Source organism: Lagenorhynchus albirostris, chromosome 3 (assembly GCF_949774975.1).
Source record: "Lagenorhynchus albirostris chromosome 3, mLagAlb1.1, whole genome shotgun sequence".
Classification (NCBI taxonomy): domain Eukaryota; kingdom Metazoa; phylum Chordata; class Mammalia; order Artiodactyla; family Delphinidae; genus Lagenorhynchus; species Lagenorhynchus albirostris.
Window position 1 is genome coordinate 170801069 of NC_083097.1, and position 23097 is coordinate 170824165.

At 61.0% G+C, this 23097-nt stretch overlaps 3 protein-coding genes across 3 annotated transcripts in view; 1 reads left to right on the forward strand and 2 right to left on the reverse strand.

Annotated features, from left to right (window-relative positions):
- The window catches only part of LOC132518498 (uncharacterized), a 62805-nt gene that overhangs the window by 9042 nt on the left and 30666 nt on the right, over positions 1-23097 (forward strand). Inside the window, 11 exon segments of the mRNA XM_060146438.1 lie at positions 1642-1797; positions 2575-2786; positions 3524-3730; positions 4685-4895; positions 5313-5446; positions 5626-5818; positions 6317-6533; positions 6823-6929; positions 7031-7236; positions 7630-7713; positions 8222-8364. Of these exon segments, the coding sequence (XP_060002421.1) occupies positions 1642-1797; positions 2575-2786; positions 3524-3730; positions 4685-4895; positions 5313-5446; positions 5626-5818; positions 6317-6533; positions 6823-6929; positions 7031-7236; positions 7630-7713; positions 8222-8364 (1870 nt within the window).
- CFD (complement factor D) lies at positions 13214-15779 on the reverse strand. Its single transcript, XM_060145864.1, has 5 exons — positions 15456-15779; positions 14635-14791; positions 14398-14542; positions 14044-14301; positions 13214-13434 (listed from the first exon to the last, which is right to left on the reverse strand). The coding sequence occupies exons 1-5, from the start codon at positions 15511-15513 to the stop codon at positions 13273-13275; spliced, it is 780 nt and encodes a 259-aa protein (XP_060001847.1). The 5' UTR covers positions 15514-15779; the 3' UTR covers positions 13214-13272.
- On the reverse strand, positions 17989-20557 carry LOC132517852 (neutrophil elastase-like). The gene is made up of 5 exons (XM_060145865.1): positions 20491-20557; positions 19990-20146; positions 19650-19791; positions 18413-18643; positions 17989-18245 (listed from the first exon to the last, which is right to left on the reverse strand). The coding sequence occupies exons 1-5, from the start codon at positions 20555-20557 to the stop codon at positions 18039-18041; spliced, it is 804 nt and encodes a 267-aa protein (XP_060001848.1). The 3' UTR covers positions 17989-18038.

Consider the following 23097-nt stretch of genomic DNA (forward strand, 5'->3'; position numbering starts at 1 on the left):
GGACCTCGTCACAAGCGGGCCCACATCTCACGTGAGAGGGTCGCCACCCCCGGCAGCGGGTCGAGCCTTGTCCTGATGCAGGTGTCCGCGTGCCGAGCTCGCCCGCACCTCCTCCCCCCACCCTGCCCCTCATCCTAGCCTCGCGTGGCCTGCGGGCTCTTGGACCTGCCTCTTCTCCTACCTCCCTGCCTTGGCCCTAAGCGCCCCCGCCAGCCCATCCTCCCCCTCAGGCCCCCGCTCTGCCAGCCACCGGCCAGCCCGTGCTCCAGGGGTTGGCCTGACTTGGGTGGACACATGTGTCCAGGTGGACTTGGGCAAGCAGCTCAGCCTCTGACAGCGGCCACTCCCCTCTGTAAGCTAGGAATGGCCGGGGCCGCCAGGCTGGGTGTGGGTGCGGGTGCCTGGCCTGCTCGCCCTCCCTCCCTGGGCATCGCCGTAGCTGTCACCGTTACAGCTGTGCTCAGCGTCGTCCCTCGCTGGGCCCCGGTCTCCCTGTGGGATGACGTTTGCCAAGAGCCCCTTTGCGCTGGGCCATCCAGGGAAGAGCTCTTAGGGCAGATGGGTAGAGGTGTGCTGTCACAGCCAGCTTTGCCATGTCACACACCAGCCCCAAACTCTGGCTCAGAACCACAGCCCGGAGGGTGGTGGGCCAGGCCGCCTCCGCTGCTCCGTCCTGGTTCCCTGTGTCTGCCATCACCCCAGGGCAGCTGGGGTGCTGGCCGCTGGCTGGGCGCCTGGGCTCACCTCATTGTCACCTTGGAGTCCAGGTGCACGGGCGCCACTGAGCCTCTGCTCACATCACGCCCGCAGCACCGGGGGCCAAACCCAGATTGACGGGAACCACCCCACCCCTTGCTGGGGGGCTTCATCATCACACCGAGGGTGTGGGCGCAGGGAGGGGCCCGTCTTGGGAACCTGTCGGTCCAGCTCATGGGGAGAGCTGGGGTTCCACCCAGGACCTCTCAGACCACAGAGACAGAACCCCGTGCAAGCCGGCCGAGTCACTGGGGAGTGTTGGGGTTTGTGTGGCGGCAGGGTCGGGGGTGGGTTCCCCTTCTCAGCACGTTGGCTCCTTTGAGGGGACAAGGTGGAGCTGCCCCCGCCAGCTGACAGCCTTGCGGCCCAGGCGGGTGCCTCCTCCTGTTCCCGTGAAGGCCCAGGACCGGATCCTTTGGGGTCCCCCACCTCTCCCCCGACCCCAGTCACGTGAGCTCGCTGGGTCTCCAGGAGGGGCAGGGTGCTGGGTCAGGTGCACCCTTGTCATGTTTGTCTCGTCTTCATTTTTTTTTTTGGTATTTATTTATTTATTTTTGCGGTACGTGGGCCTGTCACCACTGTGGCCTCTCCCGTTGCGGAGCACAGGCTCCGGACGCGCAGGCTCAGCGGCCATGGCTCACGGACCCAGCCACTCCGCGGCATGTGGGATCCTCCCGAACCAGGGCACGAACCCGTGTCCCCTGCATCGGCAGGCGGACTCTCAACCACTGCGCCACCAGGGAAGCCCTGTATTTATTTTTTTATACAGCAGGTGTTCATTATTTAGTATATATTAGTATATATACGTCAATCTCAATTTCTCAGTTCACCCCCCCCGTCTTGTCTTCATTTTGTTGCTCTCTGTCCCCCCCCACTCCCTTTTAGTTGGTGACAAACAGCCCACGATTCTCAAATGGCGGATCCTGTCAGCCACCAACGACCTGGACCGCGTGTCCGCCGTGGCGCTGCCCAAGCTCCCCATCTCGCTCACCAACACCGACCTGAAGGTGGCCAGCGACACCCAGTTCTACCCCGGCCTCGGTATGGTGTCTCAGAGCCTCCGGGGGAATGGGGTGGGCCCTGAGCTTGGGCTTCCGTCACAGGGTCCTGGGAGCCTAGCCCCCGGCCTCACGTTAGTCCCACTGGGGACGAGGGTACTGCTTTCAGGATCTGATGGGCTCAAAGGGCTGTGAGGCCACCGTCAAACTGTGCTCTTTACTACGTAGAGGGCTGTTAGCAGTCCGCAAGGGAGAGGCTGGGAACTTGGGGAAGACTTTCCAGATAAGCTTCCTTCCCATGCCCACCCCCACCCCCGTTGTAGTAGCTCACGTGGCGATTCTGGGTTTGGGCCCTGGCGTCTGTGACCCTGGGTGAATCAGGCTGGCCATGTTGGTGCCGGCCCAGGGCAGCCCCCCAGCCCCCTGCTGTAGATTACGGGCTTTGGGTTCTACAAGCCCCTGAGCTTACTGGCCTCTGTTCCGCCCCGAGGCCCTTTGTGTACATCAGGCCCAGGCCCTTTCCATCTGCTGTCCTCTCCGCCTGCCCCTCCCACTTGTCCCCCTGGAAGTCACCTGTTGCCTCACGTCGGCCAAACTTAGTGCCGGCCGCAGGGGAGCGGGGCAGAGGTGCCCAGACAGGGTGCAGTCTGCTCCACCGATTCGGGGGCCGGTTAGCCAGGACTGGACCCCACTGGGGGAGTGCACCCCAGTGGCTCAGGGCTCACGCCGCTCCTTAGCACAGCCTCTGCTGGGCGTGGGGGCTGCCCCTTCCCATTGTCCAGAGCTGGGTTCGGCCGCCTGACCCTGCATGTGCCCCCAGGGCTGGCCCTGGCCTTCCATGACGGCAGCGTCCACATCGTGCACCGGCTCTCGCTGCAGACCATGGCCATTTTCTATAGCTCCGCAGCGCCCCGCTCCGTGGACGAGCCGGCTATCAAGCGTCCTCGGACCACGGGCCCCGCCGTCCACTTCAAGGCCATGCAGCTCTCCTGGACTTCCCTGGCCCTCGTGGGCATCGACAACCACGGCAGGGTCAGTGCTGTCCCCGGGGGACTGCTGTCTGTGGCGGGGGGCCGCACTTAGGAAGTGGGGGCCCTTAGGGTGCTGCTCCTGACATCAAGGAGTCCTAGGCCCCCAGTGCGCAGCAGGTGCTCTGCGAGTTGGCCTCCTGGTTCCCAGGGGAACCTGTCCATGGCCTCGCAGGAGGGCGGGCAGCCTCACAGCCACTCTCACACACTCACGCTTTCGCTTACACCCGCCTCTGTGTTTGCACGCTCATTCATACCCTTGTTCGCTCACACCTCACGTTTGTCCTACTGGCACGTTGACACACGTGCACACGTTTGCACACTCACCCACGTGCGCGTGCCCCCAGACCCCCGCAGCGGGCTCCTGCGAGTTGCTCTCGGACACCCTGTAACTTCTGTTCCAGCCCCATCCTCGGTGTCTCCGGGTGGTGGGTTGGGCTTCTCGGGAGCACGAAGTCTGTGTTCCCAGGGACTACACGGCCCCCAGCTGGACCTGCAGGCCCCGTCACCCGACAGGCGCCCTGCTGGCTAGGAGGCCCTTCAGGCCCTATGTGGGAATCGCCACAGCTATGGAAACCTGGGGCTTGTGGCCCCCGTTCACTCCACGTGGCTGGGCTGTGGCTCTGCAGCCCTCCCGTGTGACAGGACAGCGGGCAGGCCTGGGCCCCGCGCTGGCCGTGCCCTCCCTGCCCCCAGCTGCCCCTCGGGCCCCGCCCCCTCACGCCCCGCCCTCCTCCACAGCTGAGCATGTTGCGCATCTCGCCCTCCATGGGCCACTCGCTGGACGCGGGGCTGGCCCTGCGGCACCTGCTCTTCCTGCTGGAGTACTGCATGGTGACTGGCTACGACTGGTGGGACATCCTGCTGCACGTGCAGCCCAGCATGGTGCAGAGCCTGGTGGAGAAGCTGCATGAGGAGTACACGCGCCAGAAGGCCGAGCTGCAGCAGGTGCCGCCCCCCTTGGCTGCTGCCCCGTCCCTCCGTCCGGGTGACCCGCAGGCCGGACGGCCCACCTCTCGCTGCCACCTCAGCCCAGCAGTGCGTGGCTGTGGGCCTGACGCCACCTGCCTCTGGGTGGCTTTGGAGGCCTTTGCTTCTGTGAGAAGAGCACTAAATGGGGGTTTTACAGACGGGTGAGCCAGAGAGAAGTGATCGTTCAGACGCCATGGTGGCGCACCTGTAAAACCCAGACCCCCCCCCCCCGAGTTCAGTGGGGCATGCAGAGGTCAGCGCTGCTAAGCATCTGAAGTTGCCCTCTGTGCCCGCCGTCGAGGAGAAAACAGGAAGGAGAGATCCCATTCCCATTAGCAGCCTGCTGAGATGTGCGAGTGCTGGGCCCGACCCGGGGAACAGCGCAGGACGGAGCTGGGTTCAGAGCCAGGGACGCCAGTAGTGATCAGATCTCTTGTCATCGGACAGAGCTGTGTGCAAGCATTTTTTTTTTTTTTTTTTGGCTGCACCCTTCATGCCTTGGGAGATCTTAGTTCCCCCGCCAGGGATTGAACCTGGGTCCTCTGCGGTGAGAGTGCAGAATCCTAACCACCGGACCACCAGGGGATTCCCTGTAGGCAAGCATCTTTCTGTTTTAAGTCCTCCACTCATCCTGGGAGACAATAGGTTTCAGGAACTCGGGGGGGTAGAGCGGAATCTGTGGCCCTACCCACTTCATGCCAGGAGTGCCCCCAGTCGTGAGGTGTCCCAGGTGTGTCCCTTGGGCCCCTGGGGCACACGCGCCCGCAGGTTGAGACCCTGCCATCCTGTGAGGAAGGTCCTCCTACCTGGTTCCGCCATGAGGAGGGCAAGGCCCAGAGAGGGTTAGCGGCTTGCCCGGCTGCCCCAGCGCCTCGCTCTCCCCGGCTCCTCAGGCGCGTGCCCCGCCCACTCACATCCTCCGCCCCCCAGGTCCTCTCTACCCGGATCCTGGCCATGAAGGCCTCGCTCTGCAAGCTGTCGCCCTGCGCAGTGACCCGCGTGTGCGAGTACCACGCCAAGCTCTTCCTCATCGCCGCCAGCTCCACGCTCAAGTCGCTGCTGCGCCCGCACGTGCTCAACACGCCCGACAAGAGTCCCGGCGACCGGCTGACGGAGGTCTGCGCCAAGATCACGGATGTCGGTGGGTCCTGCCCTGTCCTGCGGGCCGCCCTGGCTGCTGAGGACCCCTTGGCCGTCGCGCACGTTTGGGGCGTCGGGGACACGCGGTGGGCGTTAACGGGAACAAAGATGACCCAGCCTGGGGATGGCGTCCCCAGGGGCACTGCCTGTGTGGAGGCCTGGAGGCCGGCGGGAGCTGCAGGGTGCCCGGCACAGGGGGTCCGAGGGGCGGGCAGAGCGATCTGAAGGCCAGCGGTGGACACCCAGAGCCCCTCCCTCCAACCCTGCCCTCCAGGTTCCCAGGCTCAGGCAGGCCCGTCCTTCATTTGCTTGTTCACGACGTTGGTGTCGGCCTGTGGGGGCGGGCCCAGCTCACCGTGCGTGCTAATGGGCACACATGTGAGGTTCTGGCCGCCCCTGACTGCCTGTCCCCTCCCAGACATTGACAAGGTCATGATCAACCTCAAGACGGAGGAGTTCGTCCTGGACATGAACACGCTTCAGGCGCTGCAGCAGCTCCTGCAGTGGGTGGGCGACTTCGTGCTCTACCTGCTGGCTAGTCTGCCCAACCAGGTGCGCCTGCACTCCTACTTGGGAGCCCCACCCCCCAGGAGCCCCGCCCCTGGCCTTGTCCTCTGAAGCCCCACCTCCCTGACCCCGCCCCTCCCAGAAGACCCCTCCCCCCGGGGCCTGCTGAGGTCCTAGGATGCGGCGCACGCTGAAGTAAGCAACCTGGGCTCTTCTGCCCATAGGGCTCCCCGCTGCGGCCCGGCCACAGCTTCCTGCGGGACGGCGCGTCGCTGGGCGTGCTGCGGGAGCTGATGGTAGTCATCCGCATCTGGGGCCTGCTGAAGCCCAGCTGCCTGCCTGTGTACACGGCCACCTCTGACACCCAGGACAGCATGTCCCTGCTCTTCCGCCTGCTCACCAAGCTCTGGATCTGCTGTAAGGCGCCCAGCTCTCTACTCTCGTTCCGTCACCAAGATACAAGCCCTGGCCGAGTCCCCCCACCAGAATATAAGCTCCCGCAGGTCAAACTGGCTCTGCCGTGGCCCCCACTGTTCCCCCGGCACCCGACACAGGTCCAGGCACGGTGTGTGCTCATTAAACATCAGCCACTCTCAGGCATCTGTTTGTCTTGTGTCACCAGGTCGTGTGTTTCTGTGGCCAGGCTCTATCGTTGTCACATCCGTGATGCCAGGAAGGGCACCCAGTGTTTGCTGCATATTTTTTAAATGAATAAGTGGGTCCCCATTTTACAGAGGAGAGGACTGAGGCCCGAGAAGGGGAAGGAGCTTCCCAGGGCCACTCAGGAAGTCGGGGCAGGGCTGGGGCCTGCGCCTGGTGCTCTGTGAGCTCTGAGGAGGCCATGATGCCTCCTGGGTGGGCAGCCCTCCGGGCAAGGCTGCTGAGCAAGATATCCCCGTGGTCCCCTCCCCGCAGGCCGCGATGAGGGCCCCACGAGCGAGCCGGATGAGGCGCTCGTTGACGAGTGCTGCCTGCTGCCCAGCCAGCTTCTCATCCCCAGCCTGGACTGGCTGCCCGTCAGCGATGGCCTCGTCAGCCGCCTGCAGCCCAAGCAGCCCCTGCGTCTGCACTTCGGCAAGCCTCCCGCTCTGCCCGGCAGTGCTACCAGCTTGCAGCTGGACGGCCTCATCAGGTGCGTGCCCATCTCTGCCTCGGGGCTTTTGCACGTGCCGTGCCCGCTGCTTCCTTCCAGCCTGACCTTAGCGCTGCTCCAGAGACTCCCCCACCTCCACCCTCTCTCCCCTCCTGGTCACTTCCCTCCATCCAGTCGCCTCGGCCTGTGCTGATCTGTGCCCTCGCTTGTCTGGGTGACATCATCCTCTCTCTGGTCTGTCACCGCCTGCCTGGAGGGCCCCACGTGACTGACCTTGGTTCAGAGTTCAAGCTGACGCCCCAGTCCCCCACGGTAAATCGCACTGCAGCCTGGACTGCCTGGTGGGGCCCAAGGCCCCAGGGAATCAGAACCCTCTCAGGCAGACCTCCCAGGGCTTAGAGGTGACTTCAGGAGCCATTCTTTGGAATGTGTGGGGTCTGGACGGCCCACCCCTGCTGAGTGAACTCACGACTGCCCGGCAGTGCCTTGGAGTGGGCGTTTGTCCCCATTTAACAGACGAGGAAACTGAACCTCAGAGATGCAGTCGGGAGGCAGCTGGCCAGGACCCAAACCCAGCACCCCACGGGCCGCCTGCCTGAAATGGTGCTCGAGCGATGAATCCCCAAGTGGAGGTTCGCGTCCCCGCCTCCCCGGGAAGCGCTCTGGACCTGCCCTCAACACCTTCTGTGTTTTCTTGCACGTCTCGCTGTGGGCGGAACAGCCTGATGAATCACACGCTGTGGTTTGTGCTTGGGTTTCAGAAAAAACTTTACAAGGAGAGGTGGCTGGTCGCACAAGGGGTTTCACGCTCTCAGAAGTTTTCAAACGTGTGATACGAGCGTAACAGGCCGACCCACCCCAGCCCCAGGTCCTCTCTGAGGGGCTCTGGGCGCCAGGCTCTCAGACGTCGTGGCGGTTCTGGGCCGCCACCCCGACCCCCGGGCTAGTGGTCTGTGGGCGGAGGGCGTATAGAAGCCCTGCTTGCAGACTCTCCCTGTTCCCCGGCGAGTGTGCGTCACGCACGCTTTGCCTTTAAGAGATGGAACTGTGCTGGCGTGTGCGTGCGTGCATGCGTGCGTGCGTGCGTGCGCGTGCGTGTACACCCTCTAGCCCCTTCCGTGCTCCTCTCTGTCAGGGCGCCGGGCCAGCCCAAGATGGACCACCTGCGGAGGCTGCACCTGGGCGCCTACCCCACGGAGGCCTGCAAGGCCTGCACCAGGTGAGCGCTGCAGCAGACGCCGGGCCCGCTCTGTCACCGGTGGTTTCCCACCTGGGAACGGGGGTCCCGGAGTGCCTCCCTTGTGGGGCTGCTGAGCGGGGGCCCCTGCGGTCTTCATAAAGGGCCGGGGTGGCCCAGCGGTGAGCGGCTGACCGGAGCCTGCCTTTGAGGGGCTCCCCAGTGACCTGACAAGTGCAGACATGAAGGAGTGACTGCAGCAGTGCTGCGCTTTGCAAACGTGGCCCCGAGTGCTGCCAGATGACCCCAGGGTCACACCACTAGGGACGGGCTGAGCCAGGACTTGGACCCACAACCCCTCCTCTGTCCACTGAGGGAGGTGAGGGGGTGGTATCTGAACTGGGACGGAAGGATGTGGAGGAATTAGATCAGTGTGGGGGGAGTGGGGGCTGCAAGGAACAGCATTCCTGGCGTGGAACAGCATGTGCAAAGGCCCTGTGGCCACCACCCAACCTTGCCTAGCGCCCCACCCTCCTGACTCCACCTGCAGGTGCGGCTGTGTCACCATGCTCAAGTCACCCAACAAGACCACGGCCGTCAAACAGTGGGAGCAGCGCTGGATCAAGAACTGCCTGTGTGGGGGGCTCTGGTGGCGGATGCCCCTCAGCTACCCCTGACTGCGCCCAGGCCCCTGTAAGTGGACTCTTTTTCTTTTCTTTTTTTTTTTCTTGTCTGGTGAATACGATCTTTAATTATTAGTTGGATAAGGTTTCTAAAAATTTCATTGTAGTTGATTTACAAGGTTGTTAGTTTCTGGTATATAACACAGTATATAAATTTATATATATACATATATGTATACACACACGTTCTTTTTCCTACTCTTTTCCATTGTGGTTTATGACAGGATATTGAATATAGTTCTTTGTGCTATACCATAGAACCTTGTCATTTATTTTATATGTGTATCTTCTAATCCCACACTCCTAATATATCCCTCTCTCCTTTGGTACCCATGAGTTTGTGTTCTGTGTCTGAGTCTGTTTCTGTTTTGTAAATAAGTTCATTTGTGTCATATTTTACATTTCACATGTAAATGATATTGTATGATATTTGTCTTTGACTTCACTTAGTATGATAATCTCTGGATCCATCTATGTTGCTGCAAATGTCACTATCTCATTCTTTTTATGGCTGAGTAATATTCTGTTGTGTGTATGTGTGTGTGTATATATATATATATATATATATATACATACATATACCACATTTTCTTTATCCATTCATCTGTCGATGGACATTTAGATTGTTTCCATGTCTTGGTTATTGTGAATAGTGCTGCTGTGAACATTGGGGTGCATGTGTCTTTTTGAATTATAGTTTTGTCTGGACATTTGCCCAGGAATGGATCATATGGTAGTTCTGCTTTTAGTTTTTTGAGGAACTTCCATACTGTTCTCCATAGTGGCTGCGCTGCACCAACTACATTCCCACCAACAGTGCAGGAGGGTTCCCTTTTCTCCACACCTTCTCCAGCATTTGTCATTTGTAGACTTTTAAATGATGGCCATTCTGACTGGTGTGAGGTGATACCTTGTTGTAGTTTTGATTTGCTCTTCTCTAATGTTTAGCGATGTCGTGCATCTTTTCATGTGCCTGTTGGCCATGTGTATGTCTTCTCTGGAAAAATGTCTATTTAGATCTTCTGCCCATTTCTTTGATTGGGTTGTTTGGTTTTTTAATACTGAGTTGTATGAGCTGTGTATTTTGGAAATTAAGCCCTTTTTGGTTGCATCGTTTGCAAATATTTTCTCCTATTCCGTAGGTTGTTTTCGTTTTGTTTATGGTTTCCTTTGCTGTGCGGAATGTCAGTGGATTCCCAATGGGTTGAAAGGAAAGGCACGCTGTCCCCTTGCTGGTCACAGAGCAGCCACGCACTCCAGACCTTCACTGGGTGCGTGAGACAGTGCCACCCTTGAACTATGCTTTTCGGCCCTTATCAGCTGCGCCAGCACCTCTGTAACCGGCAGGGCAGGTGAGGACATGGCCTGAAGCCTCAAGTTGGCACCCTCGGCCCAGCGGGCCCTGCTCTTTCTTCCTCGGAGCCTACTGGCGGATCCGGGTGGAGGGCCTGGCCGCATGGCCACCGTAACAGGTGGTGACTGAGACCTGGCCCTGCCCTGAGGATCTCACTGGCCCGGGTAGAGCCACGGCTGTGTCCCGACCCCTGGGACCCCAGAGCTCAGTGACCGCCCTGGATTTCCCAGGTCCCAGCTCAGAGGGTCCAGGACAGCTCAGGCCTCTGTCCTTCAGAACATCCCACACGAACCTGCCGGGTGTCCAGTGGCCACTGTCAGTGACACCAGCCCGGGTGTCTGCTTCGGGTTCCTCACCTGTACCTGTCACTGCTGAGCCCTCGCGACCACCGTCTCTGACCTGGGCAGGCCCAGTAAACGTCCCCACTGGGTGGCCGGTGTCTTGTCGGTGTCCTGGGTGCCACCCGGCAGCCCCCTCGCCCCCGGAGCCTCCCTCCCCCTCCACAGGCATGTGGTTCCGCCCGTGTGCGCTGCTCTCCTGCTCTGTCAGCATTTATTGAGCACCTAGTGTCTGCCAGGCACAGGGGTCCCTGCGTGGGGTGGGGGGGAGCGGTGGGCTGGACGTGGGTGGGGGCTGCTCCCCGCCGCCTGGGTTCCTGCGCACATGAGTGTCTCTGTCTCTGCTTTCCCTCTGCATCCCTCCCCCTCCCCCCGGGTTTCCTGAGCTCCGCGGCTCCCAGGGGTCCTGCTTCGCCAGCAGCTGCTTCCACCCATTATACCTGGCTCCCTGCGGCCCGTGCACAGCGCCTGCCTGTTAAGTGGTGATTGATTGCTTCTTGTTTTCCTCTGGAGGAGCAAGGGAGGGCGGGCCGGCCCGGCGCCCCGCAGAGGTCGACGCGCGGCAGCGGTGTCTGTTGGGCTTTCTGGGGCCGGCAGCGCTCCAGGGGCCCCATTACCTGGGCCAGGGGCCGCTTCCCTGCCGGCCCACCCACCTGCGGCAGCAGCACTTGGCGTCTAGGTCCTGCTGTCCGAGAGGTGCTTCTGCGGGGACTTGTGGGGACCCGGAGCTGCTGGCCATGCCGGGGGGGGGGGCGGGGGGGGTGGAGACACCCTGCCTCGGACTCACCTCCCGTGCTGCCGCCACCGCCTTCTGTCCCCTTGGGGAAAGGGGACCCAGGGCGGCCTCCCTGGTCGAGGGGCATGTGGCCCACTGTCCTACATATTTTTTCTCAGCCTTTTTACCCCATTTGACCATGTTTTTTTAAAGCAACTTGTGTTCCTCAAGTCATCTGAAGTCTTTAAACCAGTTATTTGTCTTAGAAAAATGAACCTGTTTCTTGCACTCATGTTTCATTGGTTAAGGTTAAGTTGTGGGTACTTACACCCCGGCCACCATCTTTGGACGCTCCCTGGAGGGCGGGTCCACATCTCCTCCACTTGGATCTGGGGCTCGCACCTGTTCCCACCTGTCCTGTGCAGGGGAAGTGACCCCGGGTGACCCTGAGGCTGGTGGGAACCGGCCTGGCTCCTGGGCCATCATCCTGGAGCCTCCAGGCCTCTGGTCATCTAGGTGGTGGGACAGGGACACGCACCCCTCCCCCCCACATCCTTGTGACCCCAACCCACACAAGCTGAGCGCAGTGAATGGCGAACGGGGATGGCTCAGCGTCGCCGAGTTTGGGGCAGTTTGTTATGCAGCAGTGGATAAGCGGAACGCTCCGTGAACTGCCGTGACAAGCCCAGTAGCCATAAGCGGGCCCGGCTGTCCAGAAGCGTCGGGCTCACCTGGGGGCCATGGGGGGGGGCCCTGCTGAGAGCCCTGCTGGAACGTTCCTCCAGGTTGAGAGGGGATTTGTGGGTGGGGATGTGCCCTTGCCCCCCGTCCTGCCCCCACCATGTGTCCACACGGGTCCCCCCCTCTGGGGTCAACAAGGGCAGGTGTTACTGTGACAGGGAGAGGCAAGTCAGTCGGTCGGGCTGCGTGTTCACTGTGCCTCAGCCGCCTCAGAGCCAGGCCCACGGGTCCCAGCTGCAGGTGAGGAGGCCGAGGCCACCATCCTCCGGAAATAGAAGCGAGAAGCTGCTCTTGACTCCCCACGGCAAGCGGGCTCCCGTCTGCAGTGGGGGGGGGGCACGGCCACGTGGGCCACCCTCCCTGCACGCTCCCCCTCCCCCTCCCACCAGCATCTGGGGGGAAATTGCTAGAAGAGGCCCTGCAGGGTCACAGGGCTCTCAGGCGGCTGTGTCACAGGGACTTCTGAGTTTTCATGTGACTGCAGAAACCCCCCCACGGGGTAGAAAGCATGGAGCCTATGTCTCCTGCCTGGAGACCCCCAGATCCCTCCCCCTCTGCCTGCCCCACCCACTCCATCTGGTCCTGCTCTGACCTCAGGGCCCGCGGCTCACCAACACGGACAGCCTAGTCTGGTCTGTAGCCCCCGCTAGTGGTGCCAGGTAAAATGCAGGACGGACAGTTAAATCTGAATTTCAGACGAACAGTGAGTACGCTGAGAGCCCCAGGCCCGTCTTCAGGATGACTCAGGAGTTCCATCCTGTGCAATGGAATATTTGACCCGGTTCCTAGGAGCAGGGCTGGGTCTCAGCTGTGTCTACACAGTAAGCACTCAATAAGTGCTTCCATATGAATGAACGCTCCATAGCGGAAAAACAAAAACTGGCCATAGGTTCCAATTCCAATGCCTGGTGGGGCACACGACCACCTCTCAGACCCTCAGTCTCCTCGACCAAAGAGAGGTCAGAGACCCCCTTTGTGGACCAGGCTTAACACCTGGGGCCTAGTAGGTGCTGGGCTTCAGTGGCCCCTCGTCCAAGTGGGAGAGAGGGCACAGGGCCTCAGGACCTGGGTTCTGCCCTGTCACCTCCCAAAGGGGTAAACAGAGCCAGGAGGACAGTGAGTCCCCTGGGCCTCCAATCAGTGGAGCTGCTCTGGGACACCAGTCAGCTTTGCTCAGTGAACCGCGCAGCACCTGGGGCTGGCCTATGAACGCAGGCCCTGTGGCTCTGCGCTCATTTCCAGGCTTTGCTGTGTGACGTCAGGAGAGTCGCACGGCCTCTCTGAGCCTGTTTTCCCATTTGGGACACGGGTCCTAAGAACACAACTTCTCTGTGTACCTAGATCTCAGCCCAGAGCAGGGTCTTGCACATAGCAGGCCCTCACTTTCTGCTCGGGAAGCAAGGACCAAGGGGACACCCACCCCCATTCGTGCTCTTCCCTGGGTCTCCGGGCGTCTCTCCAATTTCCAGGGGAGAGTAAGGGCGCCACCGCGTGGCCAAGACGTGAAGCGACTCCTGGCAGCTCCAGCCCGGCTTGCAGGGCGTGGGGTCTCCGGACTTTTGTCCCCGAAGATCCCTGCGCCAGGCACGCCGTCTCTCAGCCTTTGGGTCACCTCCTGGCACCGCATTACCAGGACGCTGCCGCCCCCCTCAGTTTGGCTCGCCTCCATCCGCTCCCTCACGCAGCGTGCGATCTGTAAAGGCGGACCAGGTGCAGGAGTGGATGACTTTATTGCTCGGGCCCCCGTGACCGCCGCCCCTCAGGTCCTCCTCAGGCAGCTGAGCCCTCAGCCATCACTCCGTCGATCCAGGCCACGTAGCTCGCCACGCGCGTGTAGATGCCGGGCTTCTTGTGGTTGCCACAAACACGTGAGCCCGAGGTGACCACGCCCTCGGCCACGCCGCCGCACACCAGCGGGCCTCCAGAGTCACCCTGCAGGGAGCGATGTCATGAGGTCCGGTGCAGGGCCGCCGTAGGCGTCCGGCCCGCCCTTCGGCGTCCGGTCCGGCTCCACCGGCGCCTGCTGCAATTCCCCTCAGCCCGCCGGTCCCAACAGTTCCCTCGCTCGTCAATCTCAGGCCCCGCCCACCAAGGCCCCACCTCCGCCGGCTTTCGTCTCCGCCCCTCTCCAGGCTCCACTCCGCACTCCGTCCCACGGAAGTGGAACAGCCCCCTCCTCCGACCCTGCCCCACTCCTGGCCCTCTCCAAGCTCGGGCCCCAACTCGTCCGCACCCTCTTCCAGATCCCACCTCTCCTCCCAACCCTGCCTAGACCTCTGGCCAGCCACGCCCACCCAGTCTGAGTCATTGACCCTCCCATCTCAGCCCCCACACCTGCCTCAGGCCACGCCCACTCTCCTGGGGGGGGCACTCTGCGAGCTCCCCCGCGCGCGCGACCCGCCCTTTCCATCAGCCTCGCCTCCCGTATTCCCGCGCGCCCCGCCCCTTCTGTTGGCTCCGCCCCCAGGAGGCCGCGCCCCCGCCTCGCCCTCCCGAGGCCTTGGCCCCCACCCCTTTACTGGACCAGCCCCGCCCTTGCACCTTGCAGCTGTCCCGGTGTCTGCTCTCCGCGCACATCATGCTGTTGGTGATGGTGCCGTCATGGTACTTGCGCAGGTTGCAGGTGGCGCGGTCGAGCACCGGCAGGAGTAGGTGCTGCAGGCGGTCTGGCCGCCGGCCAGCGTGGTTAACCACGCCCCAGCCGGCCACGTCGCAGAGCGTGCCGGCCGCCACGTCGCGGTCCTTGCGCTGCCAGGGCAGGGGCTGCACGTAGGGCCCCAGCACAGCCTTCTCAGAGAGCTGGGGGTTGGGGCGGAAGGGGATGTTAGGGTCGGGGCGGGGACGAGGGCGAGGGCCCCGGGGCAGCAGGGGGGACTGGGGCTAGACTCAGCAGACCTGCAGCAGGAGGAGGTCGTGGTCGATGGTGTCCGGCCGGCTGTCTGGGTGGGGCACTGCGCGTAGCACGTCGTACAGGCGCTTGGAGGGCTCCGGCTGTGACAGGGAGTGCGCGCCCAGGAGCACCTGCACCTTCCCGTCGGCCCTGGGAGTGGGGTGGACCCACCATCAGAGTCACGTTCCCGCCCCACCTCACCCCACCCCACCCCGTCCCGCTCTTTGCCCCAGGCCACTCACACATCCTCCAGGCAGTGCGCTGCGCTCATTACCCACTGCTCGGCCACCAGGAAGCCTCCGCACACGTGCTTGCCGTTCACTTGCACGGATGCCATGTAGGGCCGCGAGTGGGACATGGCCTCTCGGCCGCCCAGGATCCTGCCGCGGGGCTGAGCCGCTGGAGGTAGGCAGGTCAGCGTGAGGACTTAGGGGGTGACTGCAGCCCCCCCGCCCCCGCTAGGATTCTCTCTCTACCCCGAGGCGGCTCCAGCACGCCTCAGACCTGGAATTCCATCCTTACAATTCTCCCCGACAGAGTTGCAAACTCCGGGGGGGCCCAGGGAGGAATGCCCGAGAAGACAGATGATAGGGAGTGACCGAGTCTGGGGCAAATGCCATACCTACACATTGGGCCTGAGGCTGCAATTTAAACATAAGGAAAGCCGGACTGTCCAAACCCAACACCCCTGCCAGCCATTACCCCTCGAGCTGCCGGTTTTCCAGTGTGTGGAAAGCTAGGTTCAAAGTTTTGAGAATTACCCCCGGTGGTCCAGTGGTTAGGACTCGTTGCTTTCACTGCCGAGTGCACGGGTTCAATCCCTGGTGGGTGATCTAAGATCCCACAAGCTGCACAGCCCGGCCTCCTCCCCACCAAAAAAATAAACCACCAAAATTTTGAGAATTCCTTGGTTTTCAGAGGCTTCTGTTCATGTGAAACCTGCCCCCTCCCTGCCCACTTAGGGGGGTTGGAGGACAGTCCTGTTTGACGGAGCAGGCCCCCTGGCTGACCGCCCTGCAAGCTGGTGGCCCCCAGCGGTCACCGCAGGCCCAGGTTCACTCACCACACACGGTCGCCCCGAGGAGGATCAGAGCCGCCAGGTGCAGGGAGCGGTCCGCCATGATGCTGCAGTGGCCTTGACACTGACCCAGGCCAGGCCCTGGGGGTGCTTTTATGAGGGTGGAAGGGGGCGGGCTCTCGCACAGGCCCTATCAGCCGGGTGGGCAGCAGCCCAGTTGGCATGGGGAAGCCACCTGTCCACCCTCCCCAGGGGCGTGGTTGTCTCCCACGGACTTTGTACCAAGAGTATAGACAGGCTGCTGGGCATGCGTCCCGCCTCTGTGAGCCTGGCCCAGGGCTGGGCCAGGCACAGGGGCTCCTGTGGGGAGCAGCCCCTCAGGATGGGCGGCAGGCAGAGCAGAGGGAGGGACCTACACCCAGCCCCACGGCCCCGTCTCTGCAGAGTGCCTTTGCAGCCCCAAGGTTTCACAACAGCAGCTGGGAACCACAGTTTGTAAACAGCCCACTTCCGCATTTTCTGCTTCTTTCTCTTTCTCTTCCTCCTGCAACTTGGAGAGGAGGTCGGGTGGGGGTGGGGGAGAGGTCATCCAACACCCTTGTCCCTGTTGCTGTGGCTCTGGAGCTTGATACCCCAACAAGTAGAATATTGGAAAGGTGGCGTGTATGGGGCAGCTGGAAAGACCATTGGATACAAGTGACAGAAAAACCGAGGCAAACTGGGTGGAGCCTTCTACAAGGAAATTACGTGGAAAGTTCACGGGTCTACCTTCAGGTGTAGCTTGATCCAGTTACTTGAACAAGGTCAGGTTTCTGCCTTTGGTTCCTCCTTTCCTCCTTGATGGCTTTTCTCCTCACCAGGCTCCCCTGTTGTGACCCCAGACTCGGCCCAGGAGCTCAGTCAGCCCCTCCGTAAATTCCCCATCTCTGTAGCCGGAATCTCAAGCCTGCCTCTGACTGGCCGAGCTTGGATCGCATGCCCCTACACCGTCACTGCGGGCAGGTGATGGCAGGTACTGAGGAGCAGAACCTGGGTCACATGGCCCTCTATAAGTTGGGGATGGCGGGTCAACATCTCGTGAACCTACTACTAGTGGGAGATGCTGCGTGTGACCAGAAGGGTGGGGAGGACCTCAGGCTGCTCCCAGTGGGAACAGTGCACAATCTTTTCCCCTCTCCTTCTTTTCGTGGTGAAAAGAAAAATAGAGAACAACATAGCAAATGTGACTTGTTAGATCCCAACGTGTTTTCTTACTCAAATCAGAAACTCTGAAACGAAAGCCCATTCGCATGTGGAGTCCAGATTATGTAAGTCAGAGTGTTGGAAATTGCAACAAAATTTGGAAATGACCCAACAAGACAAGATGGTTCAATAAATAACCCTGCTCGTCCCCGGATGTTTTGTTGACATGGAAAGACCGCCAGGGTGTAGTATTTATTAAGTGGAAAAAGTGATTGCAGGGCAGTGGGTCACCTTTCTGAGCCGCTAGCACCTGGGGGGAGGTGTGCCCCGGTGACAACCTGCGGGAAGAGCCGGCAGGCAGAGGGAGCAGCAGACGTTAACGACCTTGAGGTGGGACCCCCCCCCCGGGGGGGGGTGCTGCAGGGATCGGGTATTTGAGGATTTGGCACGAGGGGACAGAGAGGGAGAGATTTATCCTGGCCCCCTGGTGTGGGGTCCGGGGTGGGGGAAGGGGTGTCACCTGATGTTAACTTCTCTCATTTACTTGCTTGGGTGATTGTTTCCCACGCCATCAGACTGTGAGCCGAGTGATGGCAGAGGCCACATGTGTCGCGGCCCCCACCTGTGGCCCCAGGAGGTTCCTTCTCAGGCTCAGAGGCAGAAGAGGGGTGCAGGCTGGCCGTCTCCCCCAGGGCTGTGACTCCTTCGGGGCTGGGTGTTTCCTTGTGAAACATCTGCGTGGCTTTGCCCCCCCGACCCCTGCCAAGGCAGAAGGCTGGGGAGGTGGGGGAGGGATTGTCTCCCCACCCAGTGAGGCCAAGGCTGGCCTGGGACCCCAACTCCTGGCTGGGTCCTTCCCAGATAGTGTGCCTCACTCTTCCCCACAGGGAAACTGAGGCTCAGAGACAGCAAGCAAGTTGTCCAAAGTCACAGAGCCGGGACTCAAACCCAGGCTCCTGAGCGTGGCTTCACAGCTCTCTGCACCTCCACTTCCTCATCTGTAAAGTGGGGCAACTCATAGGACCTGCCTCGAGGGCGGAGAGGACCAGTTGAGTGAATACTTGCAAAGACTCACAATGATTTCTATGCCTTGTAAGCACTCATGAACACTCGCTACAGTGCTTTTCATTATCGCCACCTGCAACATTAGTTTAATTATGCTTGATAGGAGGAAAAACCAGAAATGGCAATCAGTATCCTTTTGTAGAGGGTGGGGAAGGGACTTCTTACCCCAATGCCCTGAATTAGCTGCCACCTGGTGGCAGCGTACTCGTGACATGCCCAAGACATTCTCCTGAGGACTTTCGACACTCGGTGGCACAACCAGCAAACCCCCAGACACATTCTACAAAACAGAAGGTTTTTATTGTGCTAGGTGCCACATGACGCTGCATGGGAAGGGCCCAGCCAGGGTCGGGTCAGGTGGGGTGACAGGAGAAGCCCCTTCTAGCAGGTCCTGCCTGCAGTGTCCCTAGGGTGGAGGGAGGGGCCGTCATCGTCACCGTAGCGGCGGATGATGGAGTTGATCCAGTCTGCAAACTTGGCGACGGAGGCAAAGGCGTCTGGGAAGGTCCCGGAGCCGCAGCCCCCTCGGATGAAGGAATCGATCCCATGGACCAGCCTGTTGCAGACCAGGGGCCCGCCGGAGTCCCCCTGTGGAGCCAGACAAGTTCGGGGGTCTGGGCTTCCAGTCCCCACCCTCACACCCCCACCCACCCCCTTCAGGGTCGGGGACTCCTTCCACGGGTCTGGCTGTAGTCCTAGTTGCTGCAGCCTGGATGGGAGCGCGGTGGTGGCTCGGGGGGACATGGGGTACGTACAAAGCAGATGCCGGCATGCCGGCCTGGCACCAGGGTGCACACGTTGGAGGGGCGGCAGAGGGCTGTCACCACGGTCACGTTGAGCTGCTGCAGGACTGGGGGCGGTGGCCGGTTCGTGTCCAGCCGGCCCCAGCCCATGGCCACACACTGCACCCCTTCTCCCACGCCTTGGTCCTGGGCGGGCAGCTGGGCCACCTGCACATTGGTGTTGATGGTGGCCATCTTGCTGAGCTGCAGCAGGTGGGATGGAGCAGTGGCATGTCACAGAGGGTGGGGAGTGACGACCCTCACCTCTCTGGGCCCTGGTTTCCCCAACCAAGGCTCCACCATGGTCCTGGAATGTTTCAGAGCAGGACACCCACCCTGCAGGTTGCCTCCCACTTCAAGCCTCAGTTTCCCCGTCCGTAAAGTGGGAGCAGTCACCGTGGCTCAGGGCATCCCTGGATCTGTCTTGAGTGCAATAAACAGTAGGTAATAGGGCTTCCCTGGTGGCATAGTGGTTGAGAATCTGCCTGCTAATGCAGGGGACACGGGTTCGAGCCCTGGTCTGGGAGGATCGCACGTGCCGTGGAGCAGCTAGGCCCGTGAGCCACAACTACTGAGCCTGCGCGTCTGGAGCCTGTGCTCCGCAACAAGAGAGGCCGCGATAGTGAGAGACCCGCACACCGCGATGAAGAGTGGCCCCCGCTTGCCACAACTAGAGAAAGCCCTCGCACAGAAACGAAGACCCAACACAGCAAAAATAAATTAATTAATAAACTCCTACCCCCAACATCTTCTCTAAAAAAAAAAAAAAAAGGTAATAAAGCAAACGATGGGCCACAGCAACGACCATAAAACCCTTGTTCTAGAACATTGCCTGAGAATAATCATAGCTGGGCAAGCAGAGGGGAAAGGCAGGTTTCTCCCTCCGGTCTCCCACTGGCCCGAATGTGGGGAATTTTGCCCCATTTGGCAAAGAGGGAGACTGCCCCTTCCCTCTGCCAGCGGGCACAAAAATACCTTTCTCGCTGTCATCTCATGTAATCTCTGACAGCCCTGCACGGCGGGGGTGGGGTGGGGGTGGAGAGTATTTCTCTGTTTTACAGAGGGGGAGACTGAGGCACACAGAGATGGGGGCGACACCGGGTCTGCGCCCGCCAGCCTTGTCCCCCAGGCTCCTGCCCCTCCCCCACCCTCCCCAAGCCTCCCACGGGCCTTTGCACCTGCTCTTCCTGCCCCGCCCCCGGCCACGCACCTGGAGAACCGCGATGTCGTTCTGCAGGCGCAAGGGGTTGAAGCCGTTTTTAAAGACCCGCTGGACCGTGAACGTCTGCCGGGTCCGCTCTTGCCGACGCAGGTTATGTGCCCCCAGCACCACGCGCACCGACCGGTGGTTCCTGGGGCGGGGGGACAGGAGGTGATTGGGGCGCCCGCGGGGTCGGGAGCGGCGGAGAGACCCCGCCCGAGCGTAGGAGGACCTGCAAACCCTCGCGCCTTCGCCGGAAGGCCCCACCCCGGGCCCGCAGCACGGCCCGCGCGACCCTCGCGCGGCGGGCGCACTGGAACCCGAGATGGGGACGCGCGGGGACACTCACATGCCGTTCAGACAGTGCGCGGCCGACAGCACGAAGTTCCGCGCGATCAGGGTGCCGCCGCAGAAGTGGCGTCCGCGCCTCTGCAGGGACGCCATGAAGGGCCACGCGTGCGGCCTGGCCGGCCGGCCCCCCACGATCTCCGAGGCCAGCGCGGGGCCTGGGGGCAAGGGCGGTGGCGGCGGTGAGCGGCGCGGAGGAGCCCCGCCCCCGCCCGGGAAAACCCCCCCCCCCTCCCAGGACCCCACCGGGTCGGGTTCTTGCCGTGCTTGTCGCCCAGAGAGGGGAGGGGGCCTGCACGGTCCCCCTGCCAGGGCGCAGCTAGATCTGGACTTCACCCGCTGGGAGTCCCCAGAGACCCCGCTGTTCAGACCTCACCACTCAGGACCTCAGCCTTCTCCTTATCCCAGCTGTCACTCCCCATGAGGATGAGGGGGCCGAGAGGGTCCCCAGCAGGTGGAGAGGCAGGACTGGACCCCAGGGACTGACCTGGGCCCCGCTCACCACCCAGCAGCACGGCCAACAGGACAGCGGCCAGGGCAGGGCTGGAGGGTCTGCAGCTTTGGATCATGGTTGGGTGGGAGCTCTGGCGTCTCTGCCCTTTGTGCCCACCTGCCCCTCTTATAGCCCCCATGCCCCAAGGCCGTTGCAGTTGCCCGTGGGGGGGCCTGGTGCCCCCGCTTCCTCTCTGCCCATCCTGGGACGTGGGGGACGAGGGGGTGATGGGAGAACAGGGGGGAGAGGATGTGTGCAAGGGGCGGGGCTGGCTCCAGGAGGGTCCCCAGATCAAACTCAGGATGCACAATTAAACTGGAACGTCAGATAAGCTTTTTTTTTTTAGCATAAGTATATCCCAAATATAAGCACAGGATGTACTTACGTACAAAGTTAGTCTTTGTTTATCCGACATTCAAAGTTTGCTGGGAGTACTGTATTTTTGCTAAATCTGACCACTCCGGCCCAGAGGAGTTGGCTGGGACGCCCACGTGCCTCAGTTTACCCAGGGCAACGGCAACCATGTGCACGCAGCCCTGTCCTGACATTTGGGAGCTGCCTACCCAGTGAAATGGTGGGGGGACTAGGCTTTGAACCCAGGTGCCCACAGTGCACAGCTGGAGGGAGACTTGCTGCCTATTCCTCAGCCTTGGGTCTCCCTCTTGGAGCCCGGACTGGTTGCTGTTCCTAACGGGGAACTCAGTCCCACCTGGGACCTGGTCAGTCTCTGGGGGCCCTCAGAGGTTCTGGGAAGGAATCCCTCCCACCCCCACCCCACCCGCACCCCTCTGAGCTTCTCTGAACCCCCTTCCAGCCTGAGGCAGAGGAAAAAAATTCCTGCCCAGACCTGGAGGCTGGATCATGGATCTCCAACCAAGTTTGAGAACTTCAGCCTGGACCTTGGAAGAACTCAAGCCGAACAATTGAGATGGGGTCCACCAGGGCCAGTTCCCAGCCCCGTGGCCCCAGTTCAACTCCCCCACCCCCACCCCGTCCCAGGCTGCTCCAGCTGCAACTGTTGTAGCCAAGGCTGTCGCAAGAAGCAACGTTCTCCTGGCTCGGAGCAGGGTTCAGGGGAGGGAACCAACGGATCCATCTGCAGGAACAGGCGGGCGGGGGCCCTCAGGGACACCCAGAGGCGGGCTGGGGCTGGAGTCCAGTTTGTCCCTGGGCTCCTCCTTGGTGTGTGGCCACAGGCAAGCAAACCTCCATCTCTCCCCTCTCGGTGGGGTTACCCCACCCTGCTGAGTTAAAGTTACCATAGAGCACTTGGTAAGCACCTGCTGTATACATAACCCTGTTTCCAGTGGGGGTGGGAATAATGGAGGAGACCGTGACTCAGGCAGGGAGACCAGATTTAAACAAAAGCTGCATCTATATGGAGCACCACCTGTATGCTATTTCCTCACAGGTCATGGTGGCTAAGCTTGTGGACTCTGGGTTCAGATCCTGGAGTGGCCACTTGCCCACTATGACTTCAGGCTATGGATGTAACCCCTCCATGCCTCAGTTTCCTCATCTGTAAAATGGAAGTTATAGGCTCCCATCTCACAGGATTGTCCTGAGGATTAAATGAATGAACTTTTTGTAAAGTTCTCAGATGAGAAAGTGCCGTCCTTGAGGGCTTGTTAACCATTAACCCTCTTCCAAAGGGCACGGTGCTGGTTGCCTTGGGGAGCGGGGCTGGGCATCTGGGGGAGTTCTGATTCACGATCAGAGCCGTGATGCCACGGGGAGTCTCTCGCTTGATCCCCGTCACACCGCAACAGGAAAATGATGCTCTGCGTGTCCTTCCCATGCTGTTGGGAGCCGCCCTGCTGTCCCCGAGGTCCCCCAGGTCGCATCTGCCCAACATCCTGTTTATGATTCCTGTGGGTCTGTCCCCTGAATCTCAACAACCCCGGCCAACCTCCAGCAAATCAACCCAGGCCCCTATATCCCCCAGCCTCACCTCCCCTTCTTGGATCTGATCTTTGGTGTGCAGAACTTTCCTCTGTCACACACACACGTACACGGGCTCATGGAAAATAGAAAACAGGCTTCCCTGGTGGCACAGTGGTTAAGAATCCGCCTGCCAGTGCAGGGGACACGGGTTCGAGCCCTGGTCCGGGAAGATCCCACATGCCGCGGAACAACTAAGCCCGTGCGCCACAACTACTGAGCCTGCGCTCTAGAGCCCACGAGCCACAACTACTGAGCCTGAGCTCTAGAGCCCGCGAGCCACAACTACTGAAGCCCGTGAGCCACAACTACTGAGCCCGCGCGCCTAGACCCCGTGCTCCACAAGAGAAGCCACCGCAGTGAGAAGCCTGCGCACCCACCCCAACGAAGAGTAGCCCCCTCTCGCGCAACTAGAGAAAGCCTGTGTGCAGCAGCAAAGACCCAAGGCAGCCAAAAAAAAAAAAAAAGTTAAAAAAAAAGAAAGAAAATAGAAAACACCCGGGGCTGTTTTTTCTGGATCTTTCTGTTCCCATCAATGGGCTCAATCCAACATTCCCTCCAGCAAACCTCATTTACCCCCAGTGCTGGGCACCAAAATCCCTCTGGGCTTTTTATAGAAACCACTTCCCTGCCGCTGGCCCGTGGGAAATGCAGAAAATTCCCGGCGTTCCCTCA

Excerpts from the sequence above, each read along its gene's own strand:
- LOC132517852 (XM_060145865.1), bottom strand. The coding sequence starts at position 20,557 with ATGATCCAAAGCTGCAGACCCTCCAGCCCTGCCCTGGCCGCTGTCCTG. Across the intron at positions 20,147-20,490 it reads GTTGGCCGTGCTGCTGGGTG|GCCCCGCGCTGGCCTCGGAG; the intron begins GTGAGCGGGGCC and ends CCTTGCCCCCAG. Across the intron at positions 19,792-19,989 it reads GCGCACTGTCTGAACGGCAT|GAACCACCGGTCGGTGCGCG; the intron begins GTGAGTGTCCCC and ends CCCCCGCCCCAG.
- CFD (XM_060145864.1), bottom strand. The coding sequence starts at position 15,513 with ATGGCGGACCGCTCCCTGCACCTGGCGGCTCTGATCCTCCTCGGGGCG. Across the intron at positions 14,792-15,455 it reads CCTCGGGGCGACCGTGTGTG|CGGCTCAGCCCCGCGGCAGG; the intron begins GTGAGTGAACCT and ends GCCTACCTCCAG. Across the intron at positions 13,435-14,043 it reads GACACCGGGACAGCTGCAAG|GGTGACTCTGGAGGCCCGCT; the intron begins GTGCAAGGGCGG and ends CGCTCCCTGCAG.